Source organism: Suncus etruscus, chromosome 1 (genome assembly GCF_024139225.1).
Source record: "Suncus etruscus isolate mSunEtr1 chromosome 1, mSunEtr1.pri.cur, whole genome shotgun sequence".
Classification (NCBI taxonomy): Eukaryota; Metazoa; Chordata; class Mammalia; order Eulipotyphla; family Soricidae; genus Suncus; species Suncus etruscus.
Genome location: NC_064848.1, coordinates 166,802,307 through 166,816,624, shown reverse-complemented (window position 1 = coordinate 166,816,624; position 14,318 = coordinate 166,802,307). Strand labels below are relative to the sequence as shown.

The following is a 14,318-nucleotide window of genomic DNA, read 5'->3' as shown; positions in this document are numbered from 1 at the left end:
AGCCTGAGGAGATAAGTTTGATACCCAACACATGTGAGGTTTATTTGATAATTTTTTTTGGTGTGGGGTTTTTTTTGGGGGGGTGTTATTTTTGTTTTGTTGTTTGTTTGATTTTTAGTTTGGGGGCCTCATCCAGCAGTGCTCAGATCAGGGGTTACTCCTGGCTCTATGCTCAGAAATCGCTCAAGGAACCTTATGGGATGCCAGAAATCGATCCTGGGTCGGGCGCATGCAAGGCAAAAATGCCCAGTACACTTTGCTTTCGCTCAGCAAATTATCAAAAAAGCTATGCTCGGGGCCGGAGAGATAGCATGGAGGTAAGGCGTTTGCCTTGCATGCAGAGGGATGGTCGTTCGAATTCCGGCATCCCATATGATCCCCCGAGCCTGCCAGGAGCAATTTCTGAGCATAGAGTCAGGAGTAACCCCTGAATACTGCCAGGTGTGTCCCAAAAAACAAAAAAAGAAAAGAAAAGCTATGCTCAAGCCCCTTTGGTTTACTGTATTTAAGCAATAATGAATGCTTCACGTTGGTGATTCTAGACCAAGTACCATAGTGTACCCAGTTTCAAAGACAACTCTCTTTTTCTCCAAACTCTTACATTTTCCATGACAGTGCTTTTTTTTTTTTTAATTTTACCAAATATTTTTGTTTTTCTTTTCTTTCTTCCTTACTTTCTTTCTTCTTTCTCCAGTCTCCCCCTCATATGGGGATTTGTATCCAGGGTTTCACACATGAAGCTTTCTTTTTCCCTTTTCTGAATTAGAAAAGAAGAGCAGGGGGCCCGGAGAGATAGCACAGCAGCGTTTGCCTTGCAAGCAGCCGATCCAGGACTAAAGGTGGTTGGTTCGAATCCCGATGTCCCATATGGTACCCTTAGCCTGCCAGGAGCTATTTCTGAGCAGACAGCCAGGAGTAACCCCTGAGCACCACCGGGTGTGGCCCAAAAACCAAAAAAAAAAAAAAAAAAGAAAGAAAGAAAAGAAAAGAGCAGGAATTTACCCTGTAAATTTAAAGCAGACCCTTGGGCTTTAGCAGCAGCTTATATCCTATGATTAAATATTCACATTTAACACAAGACATGTCTTTTTATGACCCTAAGGTTTGTTGCTTTCCTTTATTTTTCTACCTTTTCTGGAGAAACCTTGGGAAGACTGTGGAATGTAGCTGCTAAGCAGATCTTTGCACTCTAGATAATAAGCCTCAGGAAATCCTGCCAGATGTCTCAAGGCTTAGACTTCCTGGTGCAGACTGGAATTGAACACTGGAATAGCTATGGATATGAACCTGGCCTGAGAGAATTTTGCTACAAAGAGAGGAGGAAACTGGGAGTGATTCTAATTGTACTGGTTTGGGGGTGGGGAGTAAGAGGTCAATTAGGGAGTAAACAATTCATTGTCATTTCAAAGCTAAGTTTCCTAAACTAGTGTTTACTTCAGTTTATACATAGCAGTCAACCTGAAAATTATTTGTGGATTCACAGACCACAATTTGTTACCTTGTAGATCATTCACAGCCTTTGTGTGCTCTGAAATTATACAAGCTTGTAAACTACATTTATGAAGCTTTCTTTTCGACATGGTTTAACCTCTGATGTTAGCTAGACAACAGATCCTTCAGTAAACTTTTTTTCCTTAAGAGTACCCACCTTGGGGCCGGGCGGTGGCGCTAAAGGTAAGGTGCCTGCCTTGCCTGCGCTAGCCTTGGACTGACCGCGGTTCTATCCCCCGGTGTCCCATATGGTCCCCAAGCCAGGAGCAACTTCTGAGCACATAGCCAGGAGTAACCCCTGAGCATTACCTGGTGTGGCCCAAAAATCAAAAAAAAAAAAAAAAAGAGTACCCACCTTAGGGCTGAAGAGATAGCATGGAGGTAAGAAGGTAAGGCATTTGCCTTGCATGCAGAAGGTCATTGGTTCGAATCCCAGGATCCCATATGGTCCCGGAGCCTGCCAGGATTGATTTCCGAGCCTGGAGCCAGGAGTAACTCCTGAGTGCTGCCGGGTGTGACCCAAAAAACAAAAAACAAAAAAAAAAAAAAAAGAGTACCCACCTTGCTTTGAGCTGTACCTTGTCCAATCTATTGTAAAATTATTCCAGCAACGGTAATGTACAGTTCCTTTGGAAGCAAGCAACAGCAGTGCATTTCTGTGTTTTACAAAGACAACAGTGGCTTCTAAAAAAGAAAAAAAAAAAAAGAGTACCCACCTTGTCTAAATTCATTTACATTTTAAGACCTATGTTGTATTGGGGGGGAGTGAAGTGTTGTCTGGTCATACACTTACAGATCATATTTTAGTAAATGTTCTATATCTAATCATTTTTTTAATTTTCTTTTTTATTTTATTATTATTATAATAATTTTTGTTTTGATCAAAGTGGATTACAAATCTTTCACGGTAATATTTTAGGTACATATTGACATTGAATCGGGAATTCCCATCACCAAAGCTATCTACATCATTTTTAATTTAATTTCTTTTTTTATATTAATATCTTTATTTAAACACCTTGATTACAAATATGATTGTAGTTGGTTTTCAGTCATGTAAAGAACACCCCCTTCATCAGTGCAACATTCCCACCACCAATGTCCCAAATCTCCCTCCTCCCCATGCCACCACTACCTGTACTCTCAACAGGCTTTCCACTGCCCTCATTCATTCACATTGTTATAATAGTTCTCAGTGTAGTTATTTCTCTAACTGCACTCACCACTCTTTGTGGTGAGCTTCATGTCGTGAGCTGGACCTTCCAGCCCTCCTCTTTGTCTCTAAGGATTATTGCAAAAATGTCTTTTATTTTTCTTAAAACCCATACATGAGTGAGACTATTCTGTGTGTCTCTCTCTCCCTCTGACTTATTTCACCAGCATAATAGATTTCATGTACATCCATGTATAGGAAAATTTCATGATTTCATCTCTCCTGATGGCTGCATAATATTCCATTGTTTATATGTACTACAGTTTCTTTAGCCATTCATCTGTTGAAGGGCATCTTGGTTGTTTCCAGAGTCTGGCTATTTATTGTAAATAACACAGCAATGAATATAGGTGTGAGGAAGGGATTTTTGAATTGTATTTTTGTGTTCCTAGGGTGTATCCCTAGGAATGGTATAGCTGGATCGTATGGGAGCTCAACTTCCAGGTTTTGGAGGAATCTCCATATCGCTTTCCATAAAGGTTGGGCTAAACGGCATTTTCACCAGCAATGGATAAGGGTTTCTTTCTCCACATCCCCACCAGCACTGCTTGTTCTTATTATTTATGATGTGCATCAATCTCTGTGGCATGAGATGGTACCTCATAGTTGTTTTGATTTGCATTTCCCTGATGATTAGTGATGTGGAGCATTTTTTCATGTGCCTTTTGGCCATTTGTATTTCTTCTTTATCAAAGTATCTGTTCATTTCTTCTCCCCATTTTTTGATGGGATTAGATGTTTTTTTCTTGTAATGTTCTGTCAGTTCCTTGTATATTTTTGATATTAGCCCCTTATCTGATGAGTATTGGATGAATAGTTTCTCCCACTCAGTGGGTGGTTCTTGTATCCTGGGCGCTATTTTCTTTAAGGTACAGAAGCTTCTCATCTGTTTAGCTCTGCTTCCACTTGTTTGGAGAATGCTGTTTCCTTTTTTGTTTGTTTGTTTGTTTTGGTTTTTTGTGGGTTTTTTTTTGTTTGTTTGTTTTTGGATCACACCCAGCAGTGCTCTGTGCTCAGAAATTGCTCCTGGCAAGCTTGAGGGACCATATGGGATGCCGGGATTTGAAACACCGACCTCCTACATGCAAGGCAAATGCCTTACCTCCATGCTATCTCTCCGGCCCTTAATTTAATTTCTATCTGATATTCGTACACTCAAGTTACACTTGTACTAGGAACATAGCTATAAACATAGCTATTCACTGGGGGTGGAAAAAACAACTAAAACCATAGATATAGTTCAGCAGTAAAGTGAGGTCCTGTGTTTGATCCTCAGCTGGTGGGTATCTGAAAACAACCATTCCACCCTAGAAAGTGTTTTCAAACAGCTTCTGGTATTCCTTGCAATCCTCTCATCTACTCAAAAAAAAGTGGCAGAGTACTCACTTCTGCCAGACTAGCATGATTGATGTGTGTCTGGGGTTCAGGCTCAAAATTTCAGTGTTAGTAAGCTGCTCCAATCTTGATTTGAGGGCCAGAGTGATAACACAGCATGTAGGGTTGACCCAGGACAGACCAGGTTCAATCCCGGTATCCCATAAGGTTCTCCAAGCCTACCAGGTGCGATTTCTAGGCACAGAGCCAGGGGTAACTCCGGTGCACTGCCAGTGTGGCCCCAAAACCAAAAGAAGACAGAGAAGAAATGAACAATTTTGATTTGAATCTTCAGAGTTCTCTGGAATGACTAGTAGTGTGGAGTGTTGAGTAACACAGACCAGCACATGCAGTGCAAAGCATAGTCACCATTGTGAGCTCTGCATGGCTCCTACCACAGAAAGTTTTTCATGTATTTTTTTTGGGTGGGCACCACAACCGGTGACGCATGTGGACAATCCCAAATTGATTTTTATTATTATTATTTTGGGTCACACCCGGTGACGCTTAGGGGTTACTCCTGGCTATGTGCTCAGAAATTGCTCCTAACATGGGGAACCATATGAGATGCCAGGGGATCGAACCGCGGTCCATCCTAGGCTAGCACAGGCAAGGCAGAGCCTTACCATTTGCGCACTGCTTCGTCTCCCCCTCACTACAATTTTTTTTTGTTTTTGGTCACACCGGACAGTGCTCAGGGTTTACTCCTGGCTCTATGCTCAGAAATTACTCCTGGCAGGCGTGGGGGACCATATGGGATGCCGGGATTCAAACCACTGACCTGCATGCAAGGCAAATGCCTTACCTCCATGCTATCTCTCCAGCCCTCGTTACAATTTTTAAGATAAAAAAAATGAGGGTAGGGGCCGGTGAGGTGGCACTAGAGGTAAGGTGTCTGCCTTGCAAGTGCTAGCCAAGGAAGGACTGCAGTTCAATCCCCCAGCGTCCCATATGGTCCCCCCAAGCCAGGGGCCATTTCTGAGCACTTAGCCAGGAGTAACCCCTGAGTATCAAACAGGTGTGGCCTGAAAAAACAAAAAAAAAAATGAGGGTAAAAGAGAATTTGAAATTTTCTGAAGGAGAGGATCAGAGAGCTAATATTCTGTCTTGAATGGAGCCCTATTCAAACCCTCAACACCACATATAATGGTGAGCACTTCCCCAGAGCACACAGCCAGGAATAATAGTCCCTGAACATTGTTCAATATGGCCTCAAAACCAAAAGAAAAAGACAAAACACTTTGGCAGTAGGAGAAGGAATCTGGGATCATTGGTGGAGAAAAGTTGACCTCACCAGTACTGGAATATACATGTCTAAAAATTAGCTATAAATAATTTTATAAATCATTTCATTTTAATTAAAAATATTAAAAAGGAACTGGAGAGATAGAATGGAGGTAAGGCGTTTGCTTTCATGCAGAAGGTCATTGGTTCAAATCCCGGCATCCCATATGGTCCCCTGAGCCTGCCAGGAGTGATCTGAGCATAGAGCCAGGAGTAAACCCTGAGCACTGCCAATGTGACCCAAAAACAAATATATATATTAGAAAGGAAAAAGATAAAGTCCAGATATTTTGTTAAAATAAAACTACTGAATAAGGGGCCGGAGAGATGGCATGGAGATAGGGCATTTGCCTTTCATGCTGAAGGACAGTGGTTCAAATCCTGGTATCCCATATGGTCCCCCGAGCCTGCCAGAATCGATTTCTGAGTGTAGAGCCAGGAGTAACCCCTGAGCACTGCCAGGTGTGACCCAAAAACCAGAGCATTTAGTATAGTAGTTAGGGCATTTGCCTTGCACCAACCTGGGTTCGATCCCGGGCGTGAGCCCATTAGGAATGATTCCTGAGCCCAGAATCAGGAGTAACCCCTGACCTGAGCACTGCCAGATGTTGTCCAAAAAAACAAACAAAGGGGCCGGTGAGGTGGCGCTAGAGGTAAGGTGTCTGCCTTGCAAGCGCTAGCCAAGGAAAGATCGCGACCGCGATTCGATCCCCCGGTGTCCCATATGGTCCCCCCAAGCCAGGGGCATTTCTGAGCGCTTAGCCAGGAGTAACCCCTGAGCGCTGCTGGGTGTGACCAAAAAAAAAAAACAAACAAAAAAACAAAACAAAAAAACCTCATTAAATGAGCCAGAGAGGGGCATGGAGCCGGCACTTTGCATGCAGCCAACCAGGTTCATTTCCTGATATTCTATACGGTCCCCCTACCCCACAAGAATAACCCCTGAGCATTGCAGGATGTGACCCTAAAACAAACAAAAATAGGCCAAAGAGACAATAAAGGGGTTAAGGCCCTCCTTGCCTTGCATGTGACCAACCATGGTTTGATTCACCACCACCACCAACAACAACCATATAAACCCTGAGCACTGCCAGGTTTACCACCCCCATAAAACATCAATACCTAGTAGTTTTTACTGTGTTTTAGACTACAAGTTTTTCTTGTACTTACCTTCATCCAGTTAACAAAAACAAATTTCTGAACTCTGACATGATAGCTTTGGGGAGAGGGGCACATCTAATTTACTCTGCAGAACAATCCAATAAAAAAGGTATTTCGAGGGGCTGGATCGGTGACGCAGCGGTAGGGCCTTAGACTTGCATGAAGCTGACCTAGGACAGACTGTGGTTCGATCCCCTAATGTCCCATATGGTCCCCCAAGCCAGGAGCATTTCTGAGCACATAGCCAGGAGTAACCCCTGAGCATCACCAGGTGTGGCCCAAAAACCAAAAAAAAAAAAAAAAAGCTATACACAAGAAAATATTGGAGAGCCCATATTCACATAACTTTTCTTATTGTATTTTATTCTATTGCTAATAATTGCTATAATATAGTAATTACTATTCATTTGTGCCTAATATATCAAATTTTATTAGATGTATGTGTATATATATGAAAAACATGTATAGTGTTTGGTCCTGTGTGATGTTTCAGACATCCATTGGGGATCTTGTAATATCTTTCCCATGGATAGGGGCTATTACTGTATCTTACCACAGAATTTATGTGATAACGTATACATGTGAGTGCCAGAATTCCTAGCCCAAACTGCCCCAACTTTCCATTCTGGACTAGTGTGTCATATCAGGGCTTAAACTTTTCCACTCAAAGCCTCTTTTTTTTATTTTTTTGGTTTTTGGGTCATACCCTGCAGCGCTCAGGGATTACTCCTGGCTCTACGCTCAGAAATCACCCCTGGCAGGCACAGGGGACCATATGGGATGCTGGGATTCTAACCACCATCCTTCTGCGTGCAAGGCAAATGCCTTACCTCCGTGCTATCTCGCCAGCCTCCTCGAAGCTTCTTTTTAGCTGGCTATATAGGTATATACCTGGACATATAGGCATATAAGTGAAATGACCTTTGATATATAGGTGATATATAGTTTTATAAAGCAGTTATACAATCAAATACTGAAATAAGCAATAAGGAAAAAAATTTTTTTTTGTTTGTTTGTTTTTGGGCCTCACCCAGTGACACTCGGGCTACTCCTGGCTATGCACTCAGAAACCGCTCCTGGCTTGGGGGACCATATGGGACACCAGGGGATCGAACCACAGTCCATCCTGGGTCAGCCATGTGCAAGGCAAACGTCCTACTGCTGCGCTATGCTCCGGCCCAGAAATTTATTTTAAAACGAAAATTAAAAAAAATAAGTTTAAGTTATATGACTCCATATAGGACTGCAACCCACTGTTTACAAAACTATTATTTAAATAATAACGTGGGTTTTGGGTGACTATATTTGGTTTGGTTTCTTTTGGTATGGGGCCACACTCAATGCTCCTTAAAAACTACTCCTGGCTCAGTGTTTTGAGAACCCTGTGGTACTGGGGAGCGAACTTGGGTTCCAGTAAGCACAGCATGTGCTCCAGCCCCTTGAACTATCTCCCAAGCCTTAAATAGTGTTTTAACATGTCTTATCAGGACTAGCCTTTTGTTGGCTGTTGACAATACTATTTGTTCTGAATTGTAAAGGTTGGAGAGATTGTGCAATGGGTAGGGTGTTTGCCTTGCATGCTGCCTAGTGACCTGGGTTAGGTCTCTAACACTGCATAGAATCCCCTGAGCACAGTCAGGAGTGATCCCTGAGCACAGCTGGATGTGGGGTGGGGGTGGAGAGAGTTCATTCAGTGCAGTCACCAGCACTATTTTGTTTCGGGGCCATACCCAGTAGTGCCCAGGATTTACATCTAACTCTTTACTCAGAAATACTCTGGAAATCATATTGGGTTGTGGAAGGGATCAAATCCAGGTTAGCCATGTTCAAAGCAAGCACTTTCATCAAGTTGTATTTCTTCTATTTTGTCTCACTAATTTTATTATAATTTATTAACAATTACTATTTTGCACATAGCCTTTTAGAGTATTGAGTATGCCCTAATATTTAATAAATCTGTATAAATTTCACAATTCAAATCAAGCAAATCACATAATTGGAGGTCCTCAGCAATAGTTTTTGTTTTGTTTTGGTTTGGTTTATTTTTGTTTGGGGGCCACACCCAGAAATATTCAAGGCGTAATCCTGGCTCTGCACCCAGGGATTATTCCCTAGCATGCTCAGGAGATCAAACTCAGGTCAGCCACATGCTAGCAAACACCCAACCCACTATACTGTCACTCCCGTCCAACAATAGTTCTTTTTTGTTTTGTTTTGTTTTGTTTTTTTTGGGAGGGTCACGCTTGGTGATTCTCAGGGATTATTCCTGGCTCTGCCCTCAGGAATCACTCCTGGCGGGCTCCAGGTACCATCTGTGATTTGATTGGGTCAGTCACATGCAAAGCAGATGTCCTACCCACTGTCATATTGTTCCAGCCCAACAAATAGTTCCTGAAAGAAATTATTTTGGAGGGGCCAGAGTGATAGCACAGCAGTGGCGTGTTTGCTTTGCATGCAGACGACCCAGGACAGACCCAGGTTCAATCCCCAGCATTCCATATGTTACCCCGAACCTGCCAGGAGCAATTTCTGAGTGCAGAGCCAGAAGTAACCCCTGAGCATCGTCAGGTGTGGCCCAAAAACAAACAACCAAAAAAAAAAAATGATTTTGGAGTCAACTTGGACTGAGACTTGCCAATTGCCAAGTCAGTAACAGCCATCATTTAAGGTTTTTTTTTTTTTTTAAACAGTGATTGTTTTCAGGATAGCAGTCCAGGGTACTTGGTCATAGAGGTGTTTTTGTTTTTGTTTTTTTTTCTTTTCTTTTTTTTTTTTTTGTGGTTTTTGGGTCACACCCGGCAGTGCTCAGGGGTTACTCCTGGCTCCATGCTCAGAAATTGCTCCTAGCAGGCACGGGGGACCATATGGGACGCTGGGATTCGAACCGATGACCTCTTGCATGAAAGGCAAACGCCTTACCTCCATGCTATCTCTCCAGCCCCTTTTTTTCTTTTCTAATTTGGGGAAGGGACAGACAGGATAGGGCTACTCTTGCCACCATGCTAAGAATATAACCAGAGTTTACCTTTTGTAAAATATGCTCCAACCCTTTGAACTATGTCCCTTGCCTGAAATAAGCATTTGTTATTTAATATATAAGGACATGACAAACCACCTGTTTAAAACAGTCCTAACTATATTCCTTGCATTAATGTGATTATGATAATGCTGATAGAAACCTCTCCACTCTATTTTGCCCAGTCCTAAGAGTTTAGGGACTTTATCTTTGTGTTGAAAGAGTTAACGAAGAGCCGCTTCCTAAAATAACAGGAAGTGACTTGTGGACTTTTCTCTTGCAGTAGCACTTGTACCATGGGCTTAGTTCTGCCTCTTTGGAGTGACACCCTAATTCATTTGGATGGTGACGGGTAAGAATTTTCTCTTTTTATTCTCCTACAGAAAGTCTTGGATTGGGTGGGGTTCCATCTTAGTGTCCTTTCATTAATTTGAATGGGTGCCCAACTGAACTGTCATGTCAGCAGCTTAATGAGTCCTTTTGAACTCCTTTTCTGTAAAATGAAGTAAAAATATAACTTGCTAGGGGCTCTTCTGTTCCTGCCCAGCTGTTGTAAGAATCCAAGCAAAGAAGAACTAGTTTATTGGCTCACTCTTTACTCCGTGTGGGACTGTTGCAATGCTTTCCCAGAGGATGATACAACCCCTTTCCTGTGCCAGTTTCTTCCACTGACTCTCCACCCCCATCTCTTGGTGTTTTTAGAATGTGCCCCAAGAGACCAAGATGTTTGGTCTAGTTCATAAACTAGCATCATGTTTGTTAACCCACAAAACTTCTGAGAAGAAATATACAGCAAAGCAGTTACATCAGAGAAATTGTAATTCCCTATCTCCAATCTATGAGAGTCACTCATTTTACATGGTAGACTAATAAGTCAGGCAATTGGTTTAAAATTTTCAGTCAAGTCCTATTTTCTAGTTAACTTTTGCATGAAGTACCTGACGTTTGTTCTGTAAGTCCACAGTTGCTGTCCTGAGAAACAACTTTCAAAATGCATAATTGAAATATTTTCCTTTCTGAATTTATTTCATTTTCTCTTTTTTTTTCTTACAGTGGGTTCAGCGTTTCAACAGATAACCGGGTTCACATTTTCAAACCTGTGTCTGTGCAGGCAATGTGGTAAGAAGGCTGTAATATATCACTGAATGGTTTTGTTTATTGTTTCTTCTGTGAATTTTTTATAATCAATTTAAGCACCATGGTTACAAAACTGTTCATGATTGAGTTTCTGTCTTAGAATGTACACCATCCTTCACCAGTGCGCATTTCCCACCACCAATATCCCCAGTTTCTTTTCCACCCACCTCCAAAAAAGAAAAGCATTTTGCTTTTCTCTCATTCTTTCACTTTCCTTTTTGACATTGTGGTTTGTGCTATTGCTAATGAAGGGGAGGCGTACAGTACAAGTCACTTTGTCCCCTTTGACACCCATTTCTTATCCAGAGTGATCAGTTCCAGCTATCTTTGTCACAGTGGACTGTTAACTGCACTAACTATGCTCACCGTTCTTTGTCACAAGTTCCTACCATGGACTGGTCCTCCTGATCCTCATTTCTATTGTCTCTGAATATTATTACCATACTGGCGTATTTTTCTTATATCCCACAAATGAGTGAGATTATTCTATGTCAATCCCTCTCTCTCAGACTAATTTATTCATTCAGCATAATAATCTCCATATCCATCCGTGTATAAGCAAATTTCGTCACTTTATTTTTTCAAACAGCTGCATAGTGTTCCATTATGTAGATGTGCCAAAATTTCTTTAGCTACTCATCTTTTCTCAGACACTTGAGTTGTTTTCAGATTCTGACTATTGTAAATAGTGCTGCAGTGAATGTAGGAATGCAGAGGGTTTTTCTATGTTGTGTTTTTTGTTTGTTTTGGTTTAGTTTGGTTTGGTTTGGTTTTTGGGTCACACCCAGCAGTGCTCAGGGGTTACTCCTGGCTCTGCGCTCAGAAATTGCCCATGGCAGGCACAGGGGACCATATAGGATTCCAGGATTCGAACCACCATCTTCTGGATGTAAGGCAAACGCCCTATCTCCATGCTCTTTCTCTGACCCCTATGTGGTGTTTTGAGGTTCCTAGGATATATCCTTAGGAGGGGAATTGCTAATCATATGGAAGCCCAATATCTGTTTATTTTGAGGAGTGTCTATAATGTTTTCCAAAAAAGGTTGAACCAGTCTACATTCCCACCAAGAGTCCTTTTCTCTCTGCATCTGCACCACCACTGGTGGTTCTTGTTTTCTGTGATGTGTGCTGGTCTCTGTGGTGTGAGAAGATATCTCATCATTGTTTTGATTTTATCTCCCTGATAATTAGTGATTTGGAGCATTTTTTTATGTGCCTTTTGGCCATCTGTTTCTTCTTGGAGAAAATATTCATTTCTTTCCATTTTTTGATGGGGTTAATTTTTTTTATTTCTTGCTAAGTTTTATAAGTACCTTGTATATTTGATGGGTTCTGGGTGAATAGTTTTTCCCATTCTGTGAGTAGTCTTTATGGTTTAGTTATTGTTTCTTTTGAAGTACAGAAGCTTCTCAATTTAACATAGTCCCATTTGTTATCTTCGTTTCCACTTGCTTGAACAGTGGTGTTTCATCCTTGAAGATGACTTTAGTTTCAATGTCATAGTGTTCTGCCTACATTTTCCTCAATGTACGTTATGATTTCAGGTCAGATATTAAGGTCTTTGATCTGACCTTTGTGCATGGTGTTAAAGAAAGGTCTGAGTTCACTTTTTTGCATGTAGTTGACAATTATCCCAACACCACTTGTTGAAGAAGCTTTTCTTGCTCCACTTTGAATTTCTTACCCCTTTTTCAAAGTTAGTTGATCATATACCTGGGGATCAGTCTCAGAATACTAAAGTCTTTCATTTATCAGAGGGTTGTCTTTATTCCAATACCATGCTATTTTAATTTTTTTTCCTTGTGCAGGGGCCATGCTAATCTTCTCTGTGTCATTCCAATTTTAGTATATGTGCTACCAAAGCGAGCATGCTATTTTAATTATTATGGCTTTATAGTACAGTATGAAGTTGACGAAAATGATGACTCACATCTTCTTTTTCCCAAGGATTGCTTTTGCTATTCATGGACGTTTATTGTTCCAAATGAATTTCAAGAGTGTTTGATCCACTTCTTTGAAAAATGTCAGGGTTATTCTTATAGAGATTGCATTAAATCTCTGTACAATGCCTTGAAAAGTATTGCCATTTTAATTTTGTTAATACTCCCAATCCGTGAGCAGGATATATGTCTCATTTCTTTTTTCCTTTTATTTCTTGAAGCAAATGTTTTGTAGTTTTCTTTGTATAGGTCTTTCAACTCTTCAGTTAAGTTGACTTTGATATACTTGATTTCTGAGGCACAGTTGTGAATGGGTATGAATGTTACTAGACAATATGCTTTGAGAACTATTCAAAGTGTCAATTTAGTGGCACACAATTCTTTTAATAATATTGTTTGATATATGTAAGTGAGTAAGATTTTCTGTGATCTGCTTATGTGGCCATAATAAAGTCCAGCTTTCAAATCACAGTGGAAGGTCTTGAGCATTGTTGGACAAATCAAATTTAAAAATATTATTCACTCCAGGATTATATAGCCAGTTGGAAATGAGTCTTGTTTGTTATTTGTTTCTGAGCCACACCCAGCAACACTCTGTTTACTCCTGGCTCTGTGCTCAAAAATCACTCCTGGCAGGCTCCGGAGACCAAATGGAATGCCAGGGTTCAAACCCAGGTTGGCCACATGCAAGGCAAATACCCTATCCACTGTGCTATCACTCTGACCCCCAAGAAATGAGTCTTTTGTTTTTCATTGTGTCTTGGGGCCACACCTGGTGGTGCTCAGGCAACCATATGGATTGCTGGAGATCAAACCTGGATTGGCTATATACAAGGCAGGCAGGCACCCTTCCTGCTATACTATCACCCCAACCCTATAAAGAAGTCTTATAGGGGCACATTGACTAAGCAGTCTAAAGCCATTTTTAAAAAGTCATAATGTTATGCATTAGATTTCTAGGTGTTAAAGTAAGCAGGAATGGCATTGATAGTTAGATAAGCATCTGTTAAGTGCTGTTTGCATAGTGGTTCACAAAAATGCATTGTAATATGAATAGCCAACACAGTTGGTGTACTGATGCTTTCAGGTTACTATGTGTCCAACATTGTGCTGCCTGCTTTTTTTGTTTTGTTTTGTTGTTTTTTGGGGTCACACCCGTTTGATGCTCAGGGGTTACTCCTGGCTAAGCGCTCAGAAATCGCCCCTGGCTTGGGGGGACCATATGGGACGCCGGGGGATCAAGCCACTGTCCTTCCTTGGCTAGCGCTTGCAAGCAGACACCTTACCTCTAGCGCCACCTCACCTGCCCTTGCTGCCTGCTTTTTTAAACCAATTATATCACAGCAACCTTCAAAAAAAATATTTCTTGTGGAAGAGAAAAGTGAAGTTTGGGAGAAATATTTACATAACTGGCCTGAAGGTGTTTCTTTCATTTTGACAGAAAAGATTCTTAATCTTTCATTCTAGATTATCTAGAAAAATGATTTACTATAACTAGGTAACAATGTGACTATAAAGTTCAAATTCCGGGGCCGGGAAGGTGGCGCTAGAGGTAAGGTGTCTGCTTGCAAGCGCTAGCGTAGGACGGACCTCGGTTCCATCCCCCGGCGTCCCATATGGTCACCCCAAGCCAGGGGCGATTTCTGAGTGCATAGCCAGGAGTAACCCCTGAGCGTCAAACGGGTGTGGCCCAAAAACCAAT

The 14,318-nt window shown here is 41.5% G+C and overlaps 1 protein-coding gene and 1 pseudogene across 2 annotated transcripts in view; one reads left to right on the top strand and one right to left on the bottom strand.

The window, feature by feature from the left end:
- SSH2 (slingshot protein phosphatase 2) overlaps window positions 1-14,318 on the top strand; it is a 312,357-nt gene that overhangs the window by 250,183 nt on the left and 47,856 nt on the right. For both annotated transcript variants that reach the window (XM_049771246.1, XM_049771239.1), the window contains 2 exons: window positions 9,823-9,891; window positions 10,593-10,658. In XM_049771246.1, coding sequence (XP_049627203.1) covers window positions 9,823-9,891; window positions 10,593-10,658 — 135 coding nt within the window. The remainder of the gene's footprint in view (window positions 1-9,822; window positions 9,892-10,592; window positions 10,659-14,318) is intronic.
- Window positions 12,449-12,546, bottom strand: LOC126029048 (uncharacterized; annotated as a pseudogene).